This window comes from Polychytrium aggregatum, assembly GCF_025602895.1.
Source record: "Polychytrium aggregatum strain JEL109 chromosome Unknown BJ171scaffold_40, whole genome shotgun sequence".
NCBI lineage: Eukaryota > Fungi > Chytridiomycota > Chytridiomycetes > Polychytriales > Polychytrium > Polychytrium aggregatum.
Genome location: NW_026516242.1, coordinates 277,437 through 292,528, shown reverse-complemented (window position 1 = coordinate 292,528; position 15,092 = coordinate 277,437). Strand labels below are relative to the sequence as shown.

General features: G+C 58.1%; 5 protein-coding genes across 5 annotated transcripts; 2 read left to right on the top strand and 3 right to left on the bottom strand.

Annotated features, from left to right (window-relative positions):
• The first annotated feature begins 121 nt into the window (after nt 1–121).
• On the top strand, nt 122–2,208 carry BJ171DRAFT_518550 (3-hydroxyacyl-CoA dehydrogenase). The gene is made up of 6 exons (XM_053112257.1): nt 122–451; nt 675–799; nt 982–1,150; nt 1,273–1,457; nt 1,601–1,796; nt 2,039–2,208. Exons 1-6 carry the CDS (start codon nt 223–225, stop codon nt 2,080–2,082), a joined length of 948 nt encoding a protein of 315 aa, XP_052963474.1. The 5' UTR covers nt 122–222; the 3' UTR covers nt 2,083–2,208.
• A 229-nt stretch (nt 2,209–2,437) lies between these two features.
• Nucleotides 2,438–4,577, bottom strand: BJ171DRAFT_518548 (BCS1 N terminal-domain-containing protein). Its single transcript, XM_053112256.1, has 4 exons — nt 4,319–4,577; nt 3,826–4,120; nt 3,098–3,648; nt 2,438–2,908 (listed from the first exon to the last, which is right to left on the bottom strand). The coding sequence occupies exons 1-4, from the start codon at nt 4,369–4,371 to the stop codon at nt 2,518–2,520; spliced, it is 1,290 nt and encodes a 429-aa protein (XP_052963473.1). The 5' UTR covers nt 4,372–4,577; the 3' UTR covers nt 2,438–2,517.
• A 147-nt stretch (nt 4,578–4,724) lies between these two features.
• Nucleotides 4,725–6,894, bottom strand: BJ171DRAFT_518547 (putative ran GTPase activating protein 1). Its single transcript, XM_053112255.1, has 3 exons — nt 6,535–6,894; nt 6,092–6,181; nt 4,725–5,828 (listed from the first exon to the last, which is right to left on the bottom strand). The coding sequence occupies exons 1-3, from the start codon at nt 6,721–6,723 to the stop codon at nt 4,953–4,955; spliced, it is 1,155 nt and encodes a 384-aa protein (XP_052963472.1). The 5' UTR covers nt 6,724–6,894; the 3' UTR covers nt 4,725–4,952.
• Nucleotides 6,895–7,070: 176 nt separating this feature from the next.
• On the bottom strand, nt 7,071–9,394 carry BJ171DRAFT_445516 (uncharacterized protein). The gene is made up of 2 exons (XM_053108174.1): nt 8,979–9,394; nt 7,071–8,772 (listed from the first exon to the last, which is right to left on the bottom strand). The coding sequence occupies exons 1-2, from the start codon at nt 9,311–9,313 to the stop codon at nt 7,440–7,442; spliced, it is 1,668 nt and encodes a 555-aa protein (XP_052963471.1). The 5' UTR covers nt 9,314–9,394; the 3' UTR covers nt 7,071–7,439.
• Nucleotides 9,395–10,237: 843 nt separating this feature from the next.
• On the top strand, nt 10,238–14,680 carry BJ171DRAFT_518542 (WD40-repeat-containing domain protein). Its single transcript, XM_053112254.1, has 9 exons — nt 10,238–10,302; nt 10,583–10,692; nt 11,355–11,452; nt 11,767–11,917; nt 12,076–12,360; nt 12,626–12,790; nt 12,965–13,226; nt 13,539–13,774; nt 14,156–14,680. The coding sequence occupies exons 2-9, from the start codon at nt 10,617–10,619 to the stop codon at nt 14,203–14,205; spliced, it is 1,323 nt and encodes a 440-aa protein (XP_052963470.1). The 5' UTR covers nt 10,238–10,302; nt 10,583–10,616; the 3' UTR covers nt 14,206–14,680.
• Nucleotides 14,681–15,092: the final 412 nt, after the last annotated feature.

Below are 15,092 nucleotides of genomic sequence, written 5' to 3'. Positions count from 1 at the left end.
TTCAACAGCCGATCCGGTGCTGGGGTGCCGTTCAACAGCCGATCTGGGCCGGGGATGCTTCACGTGACGTTCCGATCCATGAACCCGACGGCCCGCAGAAGTCTTCTGCCAGCCGGCTTGCGTCCTCGTCGCCCGCCCGCTTCCCTCTGTCCCGACCCAGGAGCATCGTCGCAGCCCGCCTTTGATCGCAGCCATCTGCATATACCTTCTCTTGCCACAGCCATGTCTGCCCTGAGCCACGCTGCCAAGCGCATCCGCCTTGCCCCCCGCGCTTCGCTCTTCAGCGCCATCCGCCACAAGACCGACCTCTCGGCCGTCAAGAGCATTGGCATCATCGGCGCCGGCCAGATGGGTGTCGGCATCGCCCAGGTCGCCATCAACGTTGCCAAAAAGGACGTGCTTATCCTGGACTCCAACCCCGCCCAGATCGAGAGGGGCCTCAAGTTCATTGGTGAGTTGCGCATGGCTTGGTTGGGGGCGGGCAGACTCGGGGCAGTGAGTGCCCCATGCGGGTAGATTCGAGGGCATACCGTCTTGTTCCAGTCCAACGTGCAGCATGGCGTCTGTGAGCCATGCTGTAAAGAGCAATCATGGCTGAGTATTGCGAATGCCATCCGGTGATCGGTTGAGATCCGACGCGCCGCGCTGACCGGATCTGCTGTTCGCCTCTCAAGATATTCTGCTGCAGAAGGATGTGCTCAAGGGCAAGATCACCGAGGAGGAGATGAAGGTCGCCAAGAGCCGGATCTCGGTTACTTCGAACATTGACCAGTTCCGCAGCGTTGATTTTGCCATTGAGGTGCGTCGTGTTCGGGTTGGATCCGATGTGTCGTGTGAATCGAGCAACCAGGCAACCAAGCAACCAAGCAACCGGGGAGTCGAGCGACTGAGCAGCCGGGATGCGTGCTCACCGGCTCACCTTATGTCCTTCATCTGCATAACCATTTCCATGTCCGTCTCGTCTTGTGCGTGCTTCGACAGGCCGTCAGCGAGAACCCCACTTTGAAGCGTGAGCTCTTTGCCAACCTGGACAAGATCCTCCCCAAGCACGCCATCCTCGCCTCCAACACCTCGTCAGTTCCCATCACCAAGATCGCTGCTGCCACCTCGCGCCCCGAGAGCGTCATTGGCATGCACTTTATGAACCCAGGTATGGCAGCCGCGACTCAGCCTGGGCGTCCCGCGGCATTGACAGCCACGGCGTCGCAGTCACATCGCAGCCCATGTCGGGTTCAGACGTTAAGATCTGCCGCCGTCGCTCGTCTGCTGCAGTCCCCGTCATGAAGCTTGTCGAGATCATCCCCGGCATCGCCACCTCGAAGGAGACCCAGGACGTGACTGTGGCCCTTGCTCACCTCATGGGCAAGACCACCACCGTCTCGCAGGATATGCCTGGCTTCATCGCCAACCGTATCTTGATGCCCTACATCAACGAAGCCTGCTTTGTGTTGCAAGAGGTAGGATGCGTCTAATATCGTCAGATCCCTCTTTTGTCTTGTCTGCGCTGCCCGCTCCGCTGAGTTTGCTTTGGGTGGTCCGCTCACACGCGAATGCCTCTGTTCGCACCCATGCTTGCGTCTTCAATATGACAAACGCTCAGGGAATCGCCACCCGCGAGGACATCGACACCACCATGAAGCTGGGTACCAACGTTCCCATGGGCCCTCTCACCCTTGCCGACTTTATCGGCCTCGATACATGTCTTGCGATCATGCGCGTCCTCCACGCCCAGCTTGGCGAGGACAAGTACAGACCCTCACCTCTTCTCGTCAAGATGGTTGATGCTGGATGGCTTGGTGAGTGCAGCTGCCCGACAGGACGAGGCATTGCATCTTCACTTTCGATTCGATGCGACTGGCGTGTCTGTGACCGAGATCACTTTGACTACTCCGACCCTTGCCACACATCCCTCGGTCGCCGATACAGCTGGGGCCCTGGCAGTTTGGCAGGGGGGGGGCAGCCACTGATGCCATGGGAGTCGATACTGGTGGAGAAAGCGATATCCGCAAAGCTGACACGATACTCACTGCACTTGCAGGCAAGAAGGCTGGCCGCGGCTTCTACGAGTACCCCAGCAAGTAAGCAGATATGTGTTGCGGCCATGGACATCACCGACTGAGCCACTCCCGTCTGCACGCTTGCAACCACCATGTGCCGCCTGGGCACCCGAGCGACCCAATACAATATGTCGATATCGCGATACTTGCACATGCCCGTTTCCAGTTCAAGAGAGTCTGGTTGTGGATGCTGGTGGCTGGCCAATGCAGTCCATCTTCATGACCAGTTGCAAAACAAGAACAAAATAGAGTATACACCTTCGCACGAGGAGGGCCCCCGTCTCCTCCTGCTTCGTACTCCTCCTGCTTCGTACTCCGCATGCTGCATACTGCATACTGCATACTGCATGCTGCCACTCTAGGCGAGACCAGTTGCTTTGCGGCGTGGTTAAACATTTCATTTGGTTTACATCGCGCGACTCGCTCAGTAACAGGTTCCCCCCCTCCTCTCCTACGGCCACTAAAACAGCCGGGCCAAGTTGTCGATGCTCTTTTGCGGGTCGTCGCTGTATATGACAAAGTGGCCCTGGAGCATCGCGGGACTGACTGACTTTGAAGCCTGGTGGAGGCTTGTCTGCTCGTGGCTTCGTTGCTGCTCCAGCTTGGCAAACAGCTGGACAAACTCCAGCGCTTTCTGGTGCTCCTGCGGGAAGAACTTCAGGAACAGTTTCTCGGCTTGCTCCGGCGTGGCGTTACCAAAGTACTCTTGCATGTCCACTCGTCCGGGCCGGATGAGGGCGGGATCGAGGCGCTCCTTATGGTTGGTGGTCATGAAGATGATGCGTTCCTCGGCAGAGGCGACACCATCGAGAGCGTTCAGGAGCCCCGAAAATGTCACCATGGACTGATACCTGGGACCAGCGAGACGCACCGTTAGCGCAACAGCCATACCGGCAGTGCAGTGCAAGAAGTCGATCGTGGCCGAGTCTATCCAGCGTCGACATGACATCACATGGCGTGAGATCGGAGCCGATCCAGCGGCATGTCAGCGCTATCGTCGGCGGCACTGCCGCTCGGTCGGCTGCAGTCCGGGAACTTACCCCTGGGCGTCGCTCTGCTGCCTCTGTGAAAAGGCGGCATCGATGTCCTCGAGGAGAATCAGACACCGGGGCGGCGTATTGCTTAGCAGATGTGCCAGGCGGTCGTCGGTCATGCCGCGCTCGCTGAGATTCATCAGGCAGATGTTGTAGCCCAGCTCGCCCGCGAGCGCCTGGATATACGACGTCTTGCCGCTGCCGGGCGGCCCGTAGAGCAGATACCCCCGTCGATAGGGAATGCCGCGTTCGTAGTACCACTTGCCGTTGGTCATGAACTTTTTGACGTCCTTGAGGATCCGGTGGGAGATGTTCTGGTCCAGCACGACGCTCTCGAAAGGCCGGCGCTTGCGTGGGTTGCCGAACGGCCGCCACTCGGGCCCGTAGCTTGTGTAGATCACCGTCTTGCCCTCCTCGCATTCGAGCGCCAGCTCCTTGGCCTCTTCAAGCAGCCTCTCGAGGATGGTGCGGTCCCGCGACAGGGTCGTCAGCACAACGCTTTCCCAGGGCGTCCCGGACTGCATGTTGGTCATCTGCTTTTCTCGGGTGCGTTCGACCTGGCAGAGCATTGAGATAGCAGACGAACGGTTGGAGCCCATGTGTGTGCCGGGCGAGGCAAGATCAAGCTGAGCAGGACACATAGCCCTAGAGCGAGGAGATGGGAGGGGGGGAGAGAGCAATCGGCGATGGGATATCAAATGCAACGCCCATGCCCACCGAGAGATCTACCGCACCTGGATCCATGCGCCTCGATACTGGAAGTAATGCCGGCCGGGACCTGGGATCAGCCGGAACTTTGTGAAGGTCGATCCGTTGTCGTGCTGAATAAAGCTGGTCTGGACCGAGAGCTGGTGGCCGGACTTTGGGGTGTTGCCCCGGGAGCTCATCCACTGCAGAAACCATGAGTAGCTAAAGTCCTTGGAGGGGATCTCCAGGGTCACGAGCAAATGCCGCTTGGCCAGAGTAACGCCGTGGATGGCTCCCTGGCGAAGGAGGCCCAGTCCGGCGCCGACGCCGACCAAGCCAAAGCTGGCATCGACGTTGTTGCAGGTTTTGGTAAAAGGATAGATGGGCAAAGGTATGTTGTTAGCTGCCAAGCCCCCAGCGGTCGTCGAGATCCTGAGCACTGGCTGTCCGGAGCGATCGCCGACGGCCATCGGGTCTTTGAGCCCACGGCACCATTTGGCCAGTGAGCGCCATCCAAGTCGGTCCTCGCACCGAACTCACCCGGCAGAAAAGTATGGGTTGTTCATCAACCCGGCGAGTAGCTCCTCCTTCATTGTATCGCAGGCAAAGCCAGAAACCGAGAGAATGGCAAGATGAAGTGCGGGGAAGGGGGCAGAAGACAGAGGCAAAGGATGAGAGGCGAAGAATGCGTTCAAAGTATCTGTCCGGCGAATCGGCCGATCGAGACGGATTCAGACGGACGACAGGCTCGGTGGCAGATGCAGGCCCAAGGAGCCGCAGGAGTTCGTTTGCTCTTGTCAATTTTTTCTTTTCGCGTGTCGTCGGAGTTGACTCACTTTGGAGGACACCACGCCGGCATGGACTTTGGCACATCGAGGGGGCAGACCCAGCACGCCGCAGCGGGTCCATCTTGCGCACCATGGCAGTGGCGGGGGGAGGAGGCCGATCATGTCAACGCACCAACGAGCGTGCGTTTATTGATTCATTCATTCATTCACAAGCGACTCGCTGCTCGTTGCCGGACAAACGAATCACCCGGTTATGGAGATCGGACAGGATGCGAATGTATTCGAGATGGCACAGCTACAGCTCTTTCCACCGTTGTACGCATGCCTTAGGAGGTCGCAGGCGCAGAGTCAGGAGCAGGGGCCAGCGCAGGATTGGGTGTGGACACTCAGATGGAGAGCTTCTTGACCGCATTCGAGAGCTGATCGACATCGTCCTCCTTCTGCTCCTCTTCCTGATCCTTTTCTTCCTCTTCCTCTTCCTCTTCTTCTTCCTCCTCCTCTTCCTCTTCTTCTTCCATCTCATCGAGCTCGTCCAGCGCATCCTCGTGTCCGTGCGACCGCAAGACGCTCTTGATGGACGAGACAGCATCCGCTTCGGCTTCGAAGCAGTTTCCGTTGAGCTCCAGCAGAGTCAGCTGCTTCTTGTTCTGGAGCATCTCGGGGATGAGCTCGGCGCCCTTGATGTTGATCTCGTTGAAGCCGAGGTGCAGCTTCTCCAGACCAGGGTGGGTGTCGGTCAGGGCCTTGATGACCTCAATGCCACCCTTGGCACCGAGGAGACAGTCGCCAACGTTGAGGTGTTTAAGGTCAGGCCACGAGCCCAGGGCCTGGGCGAGGACAGCCGATCCCTTGTCGGTGAAGGTGTTGTCCTGCAGATCGAGCCATCGCAGGTGCTTGCACATTTCGATCGACCGGACCAGGAGGGTGATGCCCTCGGGCCGAATGCTGTTCTGGGGCATGCGGATCTCCTCCAGCTTGTTGTGGAGCTCGTAGGCCTTGGCCAGGTACTCGGCGCCCTTGCTTTCGAGGCGGTTACGACCGGCCACAAAGACCCGGAGCTTGGACTCGGCGCCCTCCTGAACAGACTTTTCGTGAGCCTCGGTCAGGGCAGAGGCGATGAGGCGGCCACCCTCGATGCCGAGACCACAGTTGTTGAGCAGCAGGTTCTCGATGTGGCGGTTGTTGATCAGGAGCCGCATCAGGGGCTGGGCACCAGCGGGACCAAAGGCATTGTCGCAGAGATCGAGGGTTGTGAGGTGCTTCTATCCGATCGACGCCGCGAAGGCGATGCATGGTGAGAGCAGTGGGGAAGATGGGGTGGTAGTGGTGAGTGCTTACAATTCGGAGAGTGCGAGTTCAGCGTCAGCAACGGCCGAATCGGCCAGAGAACATCATCCAGACAGATTGGTCGATTGTACACAGAGGCAAAGCGATCGTTCCGGCGAGCAGGATTGGCATGGCTCTGACCGACGGCAAACATGCGTCGACGACCGGGCTGGTGCTCGTCAGTTTGCATACTGCCTACCTTGTCCTCAAGAGCCTCGACAAAGGCATCGAGAGAAAGCGGGATCTCGTCTCTGAGACGGCTGGTGAAGATGTCGCTGAGCTGGGCAGTCTGGTGGAGGAGCGAATGCGGAACAAGATGTTAATGCTCTAGTGCACGGCCGGGAAGGCAGAACGTATCCGAGCCGGCGCGTAATGCCAACGGGCAGACGAGCGGCTCTGCCACCGGGCTCTTCCACTCGGCTTGTGTGGCGATAATCGGGTCGAAGGGCTGTCCGGACCGTCCAGGCTGCTCTCGAGATCTGATCGCTCTGCGGAAGCGGAGGGGCAGGCCAAGGCTGTCTGGCCAGCAGCCGAGGTGATTGCAGCAGGCCATTCAACCCAAGCAAGAAATGCATGGGATCCACATGGCCCGTCGGATCCAGCGCCGTACAAGTAGCCTGGCGAAAGGGATGCGCTACCGACCTTGAGCGCATGCTTGTCCTTGAGGGCAGCAGCCAGGGCTCTGGCGGCCTCGACACCGAGCGAATTGCCCGAGAAGCGGATCTCCTCGAGGGCAGGCAAAGCATTAATCTCCTGGACAAACTCCCGGACGTCCTCGGCTGTGTTGAGCTTGAGGCCCTTTCCTTCGATTGAGTAGATGACAGCAGGCATGGCGAGAAGGCTGGCTCGACCGGGATGTGAGGAGCAGAGATGTGTCAGCCCGTTTGGTTTGCCGGCCGCGGGTGGCAGTTGAAGCCAGCAACGCTGGTAAGAGCAGCTGTGCAGAGGAGGAGGAGAAGGAGGTGCCCGGCTGGAACCTTATCCGGCAACATGGCAGCGGACAGTCCGTCGAGCGACACATACCTGTGGGTGGTGTTCGGGAGGAGGGGGTGATCTGGCTCGGGTGTGGTGGTGGTGGGCGTTTTTTGACCCAGGTTTTTCGCCTGGCTGGATGGCTCGAACAGCAGCGCGGCTGGTTCCAGCCGACGGCAAAAGATAGCAGCCCTGGCTCAAAAATATTGGTGTGTCCCATTGGTGTTGGGCGGCGTTATATATTTACAGACCAGGCGGGTTACAGACCAGTCAGTTGAAAACAAAGAAGAAGCAATGATTATTGAGGGAGGGAGGAAGGGGAATTTTTTTTTTGCTTTCGCCTTTCTTTCGTTTGTCTGGGGATACACATGAGATTCGATTTTTGGTAGAACAGCCGGTAAGGAGAAATCAGAGAGTCAAACAAAAAAAATCAAGCAACATAGAGAGATAGATAGAGGGATGGAATCGCGGCGGGCAGGGGAAGGTGACTCAGCAATGAGGTCGTGTGGCTCGGGATGCGCTCCTTAACCACCAGGCGCACAAGTGCCGTGGGATGTATGCGCCTGCGGGCTGGTCTATGACTGCTTGCCACCCAGAGTAGCGCCAATGTTCCAGCCGAGGCCAGCGTCCACGCCGCGCAGGATGTCTTGTGGCGTCTCGGACTTGTCGCCAGAGAAGTAGATGGTCTTGGCAGGCAGGGCCTTGCGCTTCTCGATCTCGTAGACAGAGAGCTGCATTCTCTGGGCGTGGCCCTCGGGAACCTTGGCGTAAGCCTCGGACAGCAACTCGATCTCGCGTCTCTTGGCATCGGCAAGGGCAATGACGTTCTTGGCCTCCTGCTGGGTTCTCAGCTGCGACGACTCGGCCTCGGCCTCGGCGCTCTTGAGGATCTTGTAGTAAGCGGCATCGGACTCACGAGTGGCAACGTAGTAGCTGGCATCGGCGGCGGTCTTGCGCTGCTCGGCCTCGACCTGAGCGATTTCGAGCTTGCCTCTCTGGGTCTCGGTGGCAATGTGGTTCTGCAGAGAGATCTGGGTGGCCTCGACCTGGTTGCGAAGCACGCGCTCGGACTGCTTCTCGAGATCCTTGCCGAGAGCACCCTCGAGCTCACGGTCGAGGACGTCGAAGCTCTCGACGAGGATACCGTAGTGGGAGGCCTGGTGGGTAAGATCGCGCAGGCATTCGGTCTTGAAGGCATCGAGCCAGGGGTCGGCGTGGAAGTCGGGGACGTCGACGTTGATCGACTTTGCACGCATGAACTGCTGGTAACTCAGGCGCGAGACAACCGAGTTGACGGCGGTCTGGGCGGGGTTGGCCAGGGCCTGGAAGGCGTCATCGTAGTTGGCGGCGAGCAGGAGGGGATCGACGATTCTGTAGCGCAGGTTGACGTGGAGGACGACGGGGACACCCTCGATGGTGTAGGCGGGCTGGGTGCGGAAGCTAGTCTGGTGCTCACCGAGCGAATAGAAGCCGCGGAAGGTGGTGTGCGGGTTGGTGATGACGTGCTGGCCGGCATTGAGCATGAGCAGGTCGTTGCCACGCTGCAGAATCAGGCGGTTGTTGGCGGGAACGACAAAGAAGGTGGCGACGACGACAGAGCTGCCGTTGAAGGTGACGCGGACGTCGCGCTTCCAGCCCAGAATGCGGCCGCGGTTGGACTTGCCGCTGGGCTCGGTTTCGTAGTGGGCGTGAGAGTCACCGAGATTCAGGGTATCGACGACCTCGATGACACGGAAGAGACCGTGCGAGCCAAAGGCAGCAAAGCCACCGTTGCGGATGATGAAGATGCGGTTGTTGGGGTCCATGATAACGGCGGCCTCGGACTGGCCGACCTGGCAGGTCGTCAGACCGAGGACCTCGCTAACCTTGGTAAACTCGGCTTTGCACTGCCAGGTGTGGCGCCAGGAGCTGGATGGGGGAGGGGGTGACGATGGAGCCAGGGTCAGTCGATCGGTTTGAGGCGAGGCGACGAGGCTCCCCAGAGCCGGGAGGGTACAGGACAGACACACGAGAAACAGGCAAAAAGCACAGACGACGAGACGGGGTATGGATACACAGCAGAGCGGAGCAGAGCAACTCGGGAATGCAGGCACGGCAGATTTGGGAGTACGTACAAGTTCCAGTAGTTGCCGGGCCTGATGGCGATGATGGGACGGCCGTTGCAAGCCCAGACGCCAAAGTAGCCGGCTTCGACGACGTGGCCGCCGAGGGGACGGTTGGGCTTTCTGGAGATCAGATGGTGATCCTTACTGTCGCGCATGCGCTTATCGAGCTCGACGAGGGCATCCGCCATGGTGGTGGTGATCTCGACAAAGTATTGATTTTGCTTAATAACCGTGGGGATGGCCCAGTCGTCGCAACCATCGACAGGGGGAATGGCGGCAGAGTCGTTGCTGGCGATCAGCATGGGCTGCTTGGCCTTGTCTTTATCGCTGACGGGCTGGCTCATGGCGAAGAGACGGTAGGATGGGCGGAAAGCTGGAGCGGAGGCAGAGAAAGAGCACGGAGGAGGACTGGGTTGAGAAGAGGCTTGGTGTGATGGAGAGCGTAACGGAAGGCGGCGGGCACGTATTTATATTGGGTTTCTCCGCTGGGAGGGCGAAGCTTCGAGTCGCCATGGAGCGCAACGACAGCCATCTCGGACCAATGGGCGGGCGGGTGGCATTGGTGGCGACGCAAGGGGGGAGCGAATGACGAGGAATGAGGCGATGGGGGGCGCTGCGGCGAGAGCAGCGGAGAGAGGAGCGAGGGAGTGAGCGAGAGTGAGTCAAGCAGGGACAGGGATCAGAGACAGCGCGCGAGCGAGAAGGAAAGAGAAAGGCGACAAGCAAATACCCGACGCGCTGATACCCAAGCCCATGACCACCAGGCCGGTGTCAGAGCCAGAAAAGGCAGGCCATGAGGTCTTGGCAAAACGCGCTGCTGCTGTGTTGGCGTTGGACAGAGGAAGCCCAGGCGGGGATGCGGAGCAATCCGCAGTCCACGCGGGTCAGGCGCAAGAGAGAGTGTGTTTGCGCTGTGTGGGCGTGGCTGTGTGCGGCTGTGCGACATGGACTGTGTCACACGGATCGAGTGCACTGGAGTGCACTGGAGTGCATTGGAGTGCATTGGAGTGCATTGGAGTGCATTGGAGTGCAGCCAGCACACACACACACACACAGCACAGAACGCCCAGCGCGCACAGAACGCACACGCACACACAGCACACACAAACAGCGTTCTCGCCCGCGCTCTCGCCTGCGTTCTCGCTGCTATGTGCGCCACTATGCGTGGCGGTCTCGCCTGCGCTCTCGCCGCCGCCCTCGCCTGTTTTTCTTTTTTCGTTCCTCTCCCAAACGAAAACGTCTTCGCCAGGCCCTCTCCACTTGGCCGTCTTCCCGCCGGGTCCCCCCCGCTCTCTCTCTCTCCTCCTTGCCCGGCTATTCCCACTGCTCCAACGTACGTCTGCGATCCATTCCTCTGTCTTGTCCGTGTCCGGCTGCTTTCGATTCCGCTGCCGTCCTGTCCTGCCGGCCCTCTGCTGGCTCAACTCGCATATCGCCTGCCGTCGCTTCTCGACCAGCCCCCCCCCCTTGCTCGTCCATCCACGCGCACCCTGCATCTTCTACACCGCCGAGACCCTCTCCCCCCCCAGTCTCCGCTATCCCTGCATCTGTCCTCCGATCGCCGACACGCCGTACTGAGATTCGCTCTCCTCGCTTCCTCCCTCTCCACACAGACCTTTACCGCCTCCTCCCCTCTCTCCACAAATCATGGCTGATCCCGATAACGGCTGGCGATTTGCCCAATGCTTCGGCGATAAGGGCGACGTCGAAGATGTCACCGAAGGCATGTGTCCGTCCCCCTGTCTCGGCCTTTTTTCATATACATATCGCGTGTGCACCGACCTCAAGTGCCAATCGTCTCCTGGCCAAATCCGTCTTGCTTTTCTTGGCCAACGTTTGATTTTTTACTACTGCCTTGACGCCTTTTATCGCGACGACGATGCAACCGGCTGGGGCGATCTGTCTTTCCCTCCTTTCCCTGCTGCACCCGATACACCGGATCTTCTCCGATTGACTCGAGCTCGGCCCGTGCCCTCTGTCTCGGATATCGAATCAACCTGCCGTTGTTGTGTTGGGTGTCTGCTGGGTTTTGCCTATGCCGTGGCCATCCAACCTGAAGGCCTCTTGCCCTTGTCTGTCTGGTGGTGATGGCCAGGTCCCAAGGCGCCTGCCTCAGCATCGCCGACTCTTCCGGGCCGCTCGCGGCCTCCGCTAATGCGAGCCATCATACATCCGACAAACCCACTTTTGTGACCCTGGCTTGTATATGGGTCCATCCAACTAACTTCTGTGCTGCTGCTTCCTTCACGACAATCCACGCTGCGCTGCGCTGCGAAAAACACCCGGGTTCGGCTCTCCTTGCCCGGCTTCTCGACGACGGCGATGCTGGATATCGATTGGGGACACGCATTCCTCCCGAATCACGGGCTTCCGCCACCGCTACAGCCGACATCATCTCGGCCGTTGAGTTCGATGGAACCGGCGATTATCTAGCAACGGGCGATAAGGGCGGCCGTGTCGTTCTCTTTGAGCGCAACGAAGGCGTAAGTTGGCTGCTCAGATCGCTGGCGGATATGGGATCGGCCTGTCCAAAGAAAGCTGGGCCCAGTCGAAGACTGACTGGGTCGATATGTGGCTGGCTGGACCGATCTGTGGCTAGCTGGGCCGATCTGTGGCTGGATGGCTGGCTGGATGGCTGGCTGACTGGCTGGCTGACTGGCCATCGGCCGAGCCTCGTCGGCCCCCTCCCCTCAACCTCGTGCACTCGGCAGTGCGCCACCCGCGACTCGGTCTCTGTGATTGACTGTGTCGCTTTCCTTCGCTTGCATGGAACCCGCATCGGACGACGTCGCTGCAGAAAAAGGGCTGCGAATACAAGTTCTTCACCGAGTTCCAGTCCCACGAGCCCGAGTTTGACTACCTCAAGAGTTTGGAAATCGAGGAAAAGATCAACAAGATCCGATGGTGCAAGCGACAGAACGCCGCCCACTTCCTGCTCTCCACCAACGGTAGGTCGCCGCCCTCTCCACTCGGTTTCGGGACACCCAAGCGCACTTGAGCGCATCCTGATGAGACCCGTGGCAGCCACCGGCATATTTCCGTCGATTTGATGGCCCTGTGCCGCTGCCTTGTTCTGATCTCGTGCTCTGCCCTATATCGTGCCTAGACAAAACCATCAAGCTCTGGAAGATCTTTGAAAAGAACATCAAGGTCGTTGCCGAAAACAACCTCGACCTTGGAACAAACGGCCTGCAGGCAAACAGACAGCTCCGCATGCCCAAGCTCGTTCACCACGACACCATGATCTCGGCCATCCCGCGTAAGATCTATCAGAACGCCCACGCCTATCATATCAACTCCATTTCCGTCAACTCGGATGGCGAAACGTACCTCTCGGCCGATGATCTCCGAATCAACCTCTGGAACTTGAACATCTCGGACCAAAGCTTCAGTGAGTACACGCCTCCCCATGCGATCCCAGCCCTTGGGCTCCCAGATGTCCTGTGTGTGTGCGTGCATGCGTGCGTGCGTGCGTCTGCGCGTGTGTCGTGGAGGCGATGTCTATTTCCCCCCGGCAATATCCGCTGTTGTGCCAATTCGGCCAGCTGCCAGATTCAGCCATTGGATACTTTTCCCATGTGTGCGGCATTTCTGGCAGCGTTGCTCGCTTGCGCTGTGTGGATGCCAAGTCCGCTTACTCATCCGCTCACTTGCAGACATTGTGGACATCAAGCCCGTGAACATGGAGGAGCTGACCGAGGTTATTACGGCCGCCGAGTTCCACCCCGTCCACTGCAACATGTTCATGTACAGTAGCAGCAAGGGCACGATTAAGCTCAACGACATGCGAATGTCGGCGCTTTGCGACAGCCACTCGAAGCGTAAGCAGCAACCGCAGTGTCGGCGCATCCACCGACCCTCCGCTCTTGCATTTCCAGTGCCCCTGGCTCCAATCAGCTTGTCCCTGGCTCCAGGTGCCTCGACTAATCGTGTTTTTCTTCGACCACATCTGTGACCTCGTCTCCTGTGGCCCATCTGCCCGCCGCCCACCGCAGTCTTTGAAGAGGAGGAGGATCCCCAGAACAAATCCTTCTTTTCCGAAATCATCTCCTCAATATCCGATCTGAAGTTCAGCCGCGACGGCCGATACATTCTATCGCGCGACTATCTGACATTGAAGATTTGGGACTTGAACATGGAAAGCAAGCCTGTCCAGACGATCAGCATCCACGATCACCTCCGCAGCAAGCTTTGCGATCTCTACGAGAACGACTGTATCTTTGACAAGTTTGAGTGCAACTTTAGTGGCGATGGCTCGTAAGTCTCACCGGCTGAGCGTGGTCGGCATCATGACCTTTCTTTTATCATTGTGTGGTGCGGATTTGCGGTCCAGGTCGTTTGATCACCCCGTGCGATGGCGCGGACACTGGCGTGGCTGGCATTCATATGCGCACACCGGGCTGTTCGGGTCGTGAGCTTTCTTTGCGCACCGCCTGGCAGAGAGCTGCTTTGAATCCCCCGAGTCAGCAAACACTGTCACCTGCGGATTATGGACTGGCGATCGTTACTAATCGACTATTGCGGTCCTCCCCTGTTTCTCTCGGTCTAATCTTGCGCACGCACGAATAGCTCCATGTTGACGGGCTCCTACAACAACTTCTTCCACATCTTCGACACCGTCAACAAGACCGACACCATCCTCCAGGCCGACAAGAGTGCCTTCAAGGCCAAGAAAGTTGGTTCATCAAAGAACAAGCCCAATGCCGGCCGCAAATCCAAAAGAGAAGAGTTCACCAACATGGATACCTTGGACTTTTCCAAAAAGATCTTGCATGCGTCATGGCATCCACGAGAAAACACCATCGGTAAGGCAAAGCGAACGAGGAAGGGGGGGGGAGGAGGACTGAAACATTCATATGAGGGAACTATCGACAGAGTGTGTGGGCGGCAAGGCGCAGATTTGCCAGGATTCATAGCTGCGGTGTCAAAGGAAGTCACAGGAGAGGGGGGGAGTCACGTTGGTGTTCGCTCGGCTTCTGGATCATGATCCTGGCTATCCCTTTGCTCCACGGCACGAATTCCGCGGCAAACTCACTAACGGCGTTCTTTCTATACTCCTCTGTCTCGTAATGCCATGCCTTATCTCGGCCCTTGTCGCATCCTCGTCTTGTTGCTCTCTGGCCATGTACCGCTGCTCCCTGGCCTCCTGTACACCGTATATTCCTGTGACGTTGTATCATCCACAGCACTTGCGGCCACCAACAACCTATTCCTCTTCCAACAGCAGCATTTCTAATGTTGTAAATACTTTGATTCCTTGTTGAGAGCGATGTGCCCCCCCCCTCAATTCAATCTAGGCCAATATCTAATTGTACCGCCGCTCAGATGACGAGCTGATCATGTCCCATACTCGCCGCCTCCCACACCCTTGCCTCACTCTCGACCCTCTCCGATGATTATTGTTTATTACAGTCCCACGAGCGCCACCCTGCCTTTCTTTGCCCTCCTTATCGCTTCCGTTCTCTCTCTCACTCTATCTCTCTATCTCTCTCTTTGCGATTGCGTTTCGATTCTTTTCTTCTTCTCTCTGTTCTTTATTTGTGCTTGGATTGCTTGTGTTGTTATTGCCCCCCCTCCTTCTCTCTCATGATCTCCTCCGCCCCTTCCTCTCTTTCCTTCTCCCCTCCCCCTCCCACCACACTCTTCCCCTCTCTCGTCTTACCTTCGCTTCAACTCTTTCTGCCGAATATACAGCGTGTTCATACAGCTTAGACAGCATGAGTCACGTCCTGGGGGTGGGATTTCGACAGGGAGCTTTATCGTCCATCGGAGGGCTGTAGTATTGGCGGTCGGTGACAAGGCTCCAAAATGCGCGAGGGAGGGGAATGATTGGACTCTGCTGGCAATATCGATCCTTTTATTTCTGGAACACGAGATGCACCTTTGCTTGTTGGAAACACAGGCCATTCCCTGATGATCTGACCAATTGATGCTGGTCCGGGGTTTGGATTGAGGAGAGGATGGTCGTGGTGCCAAGGGAGAGCTGGCGGCATGCATACAATCCTGTACAGTTGATTGCCGGCTTGCTGAATCACTGGAATGGGGGCTGACAGAGCCGATCCTGCCTCCAGAAGAATAATGCTAACGCTTGCCACGGGTCTGTGTTTATCGAGTGTCGTGCTT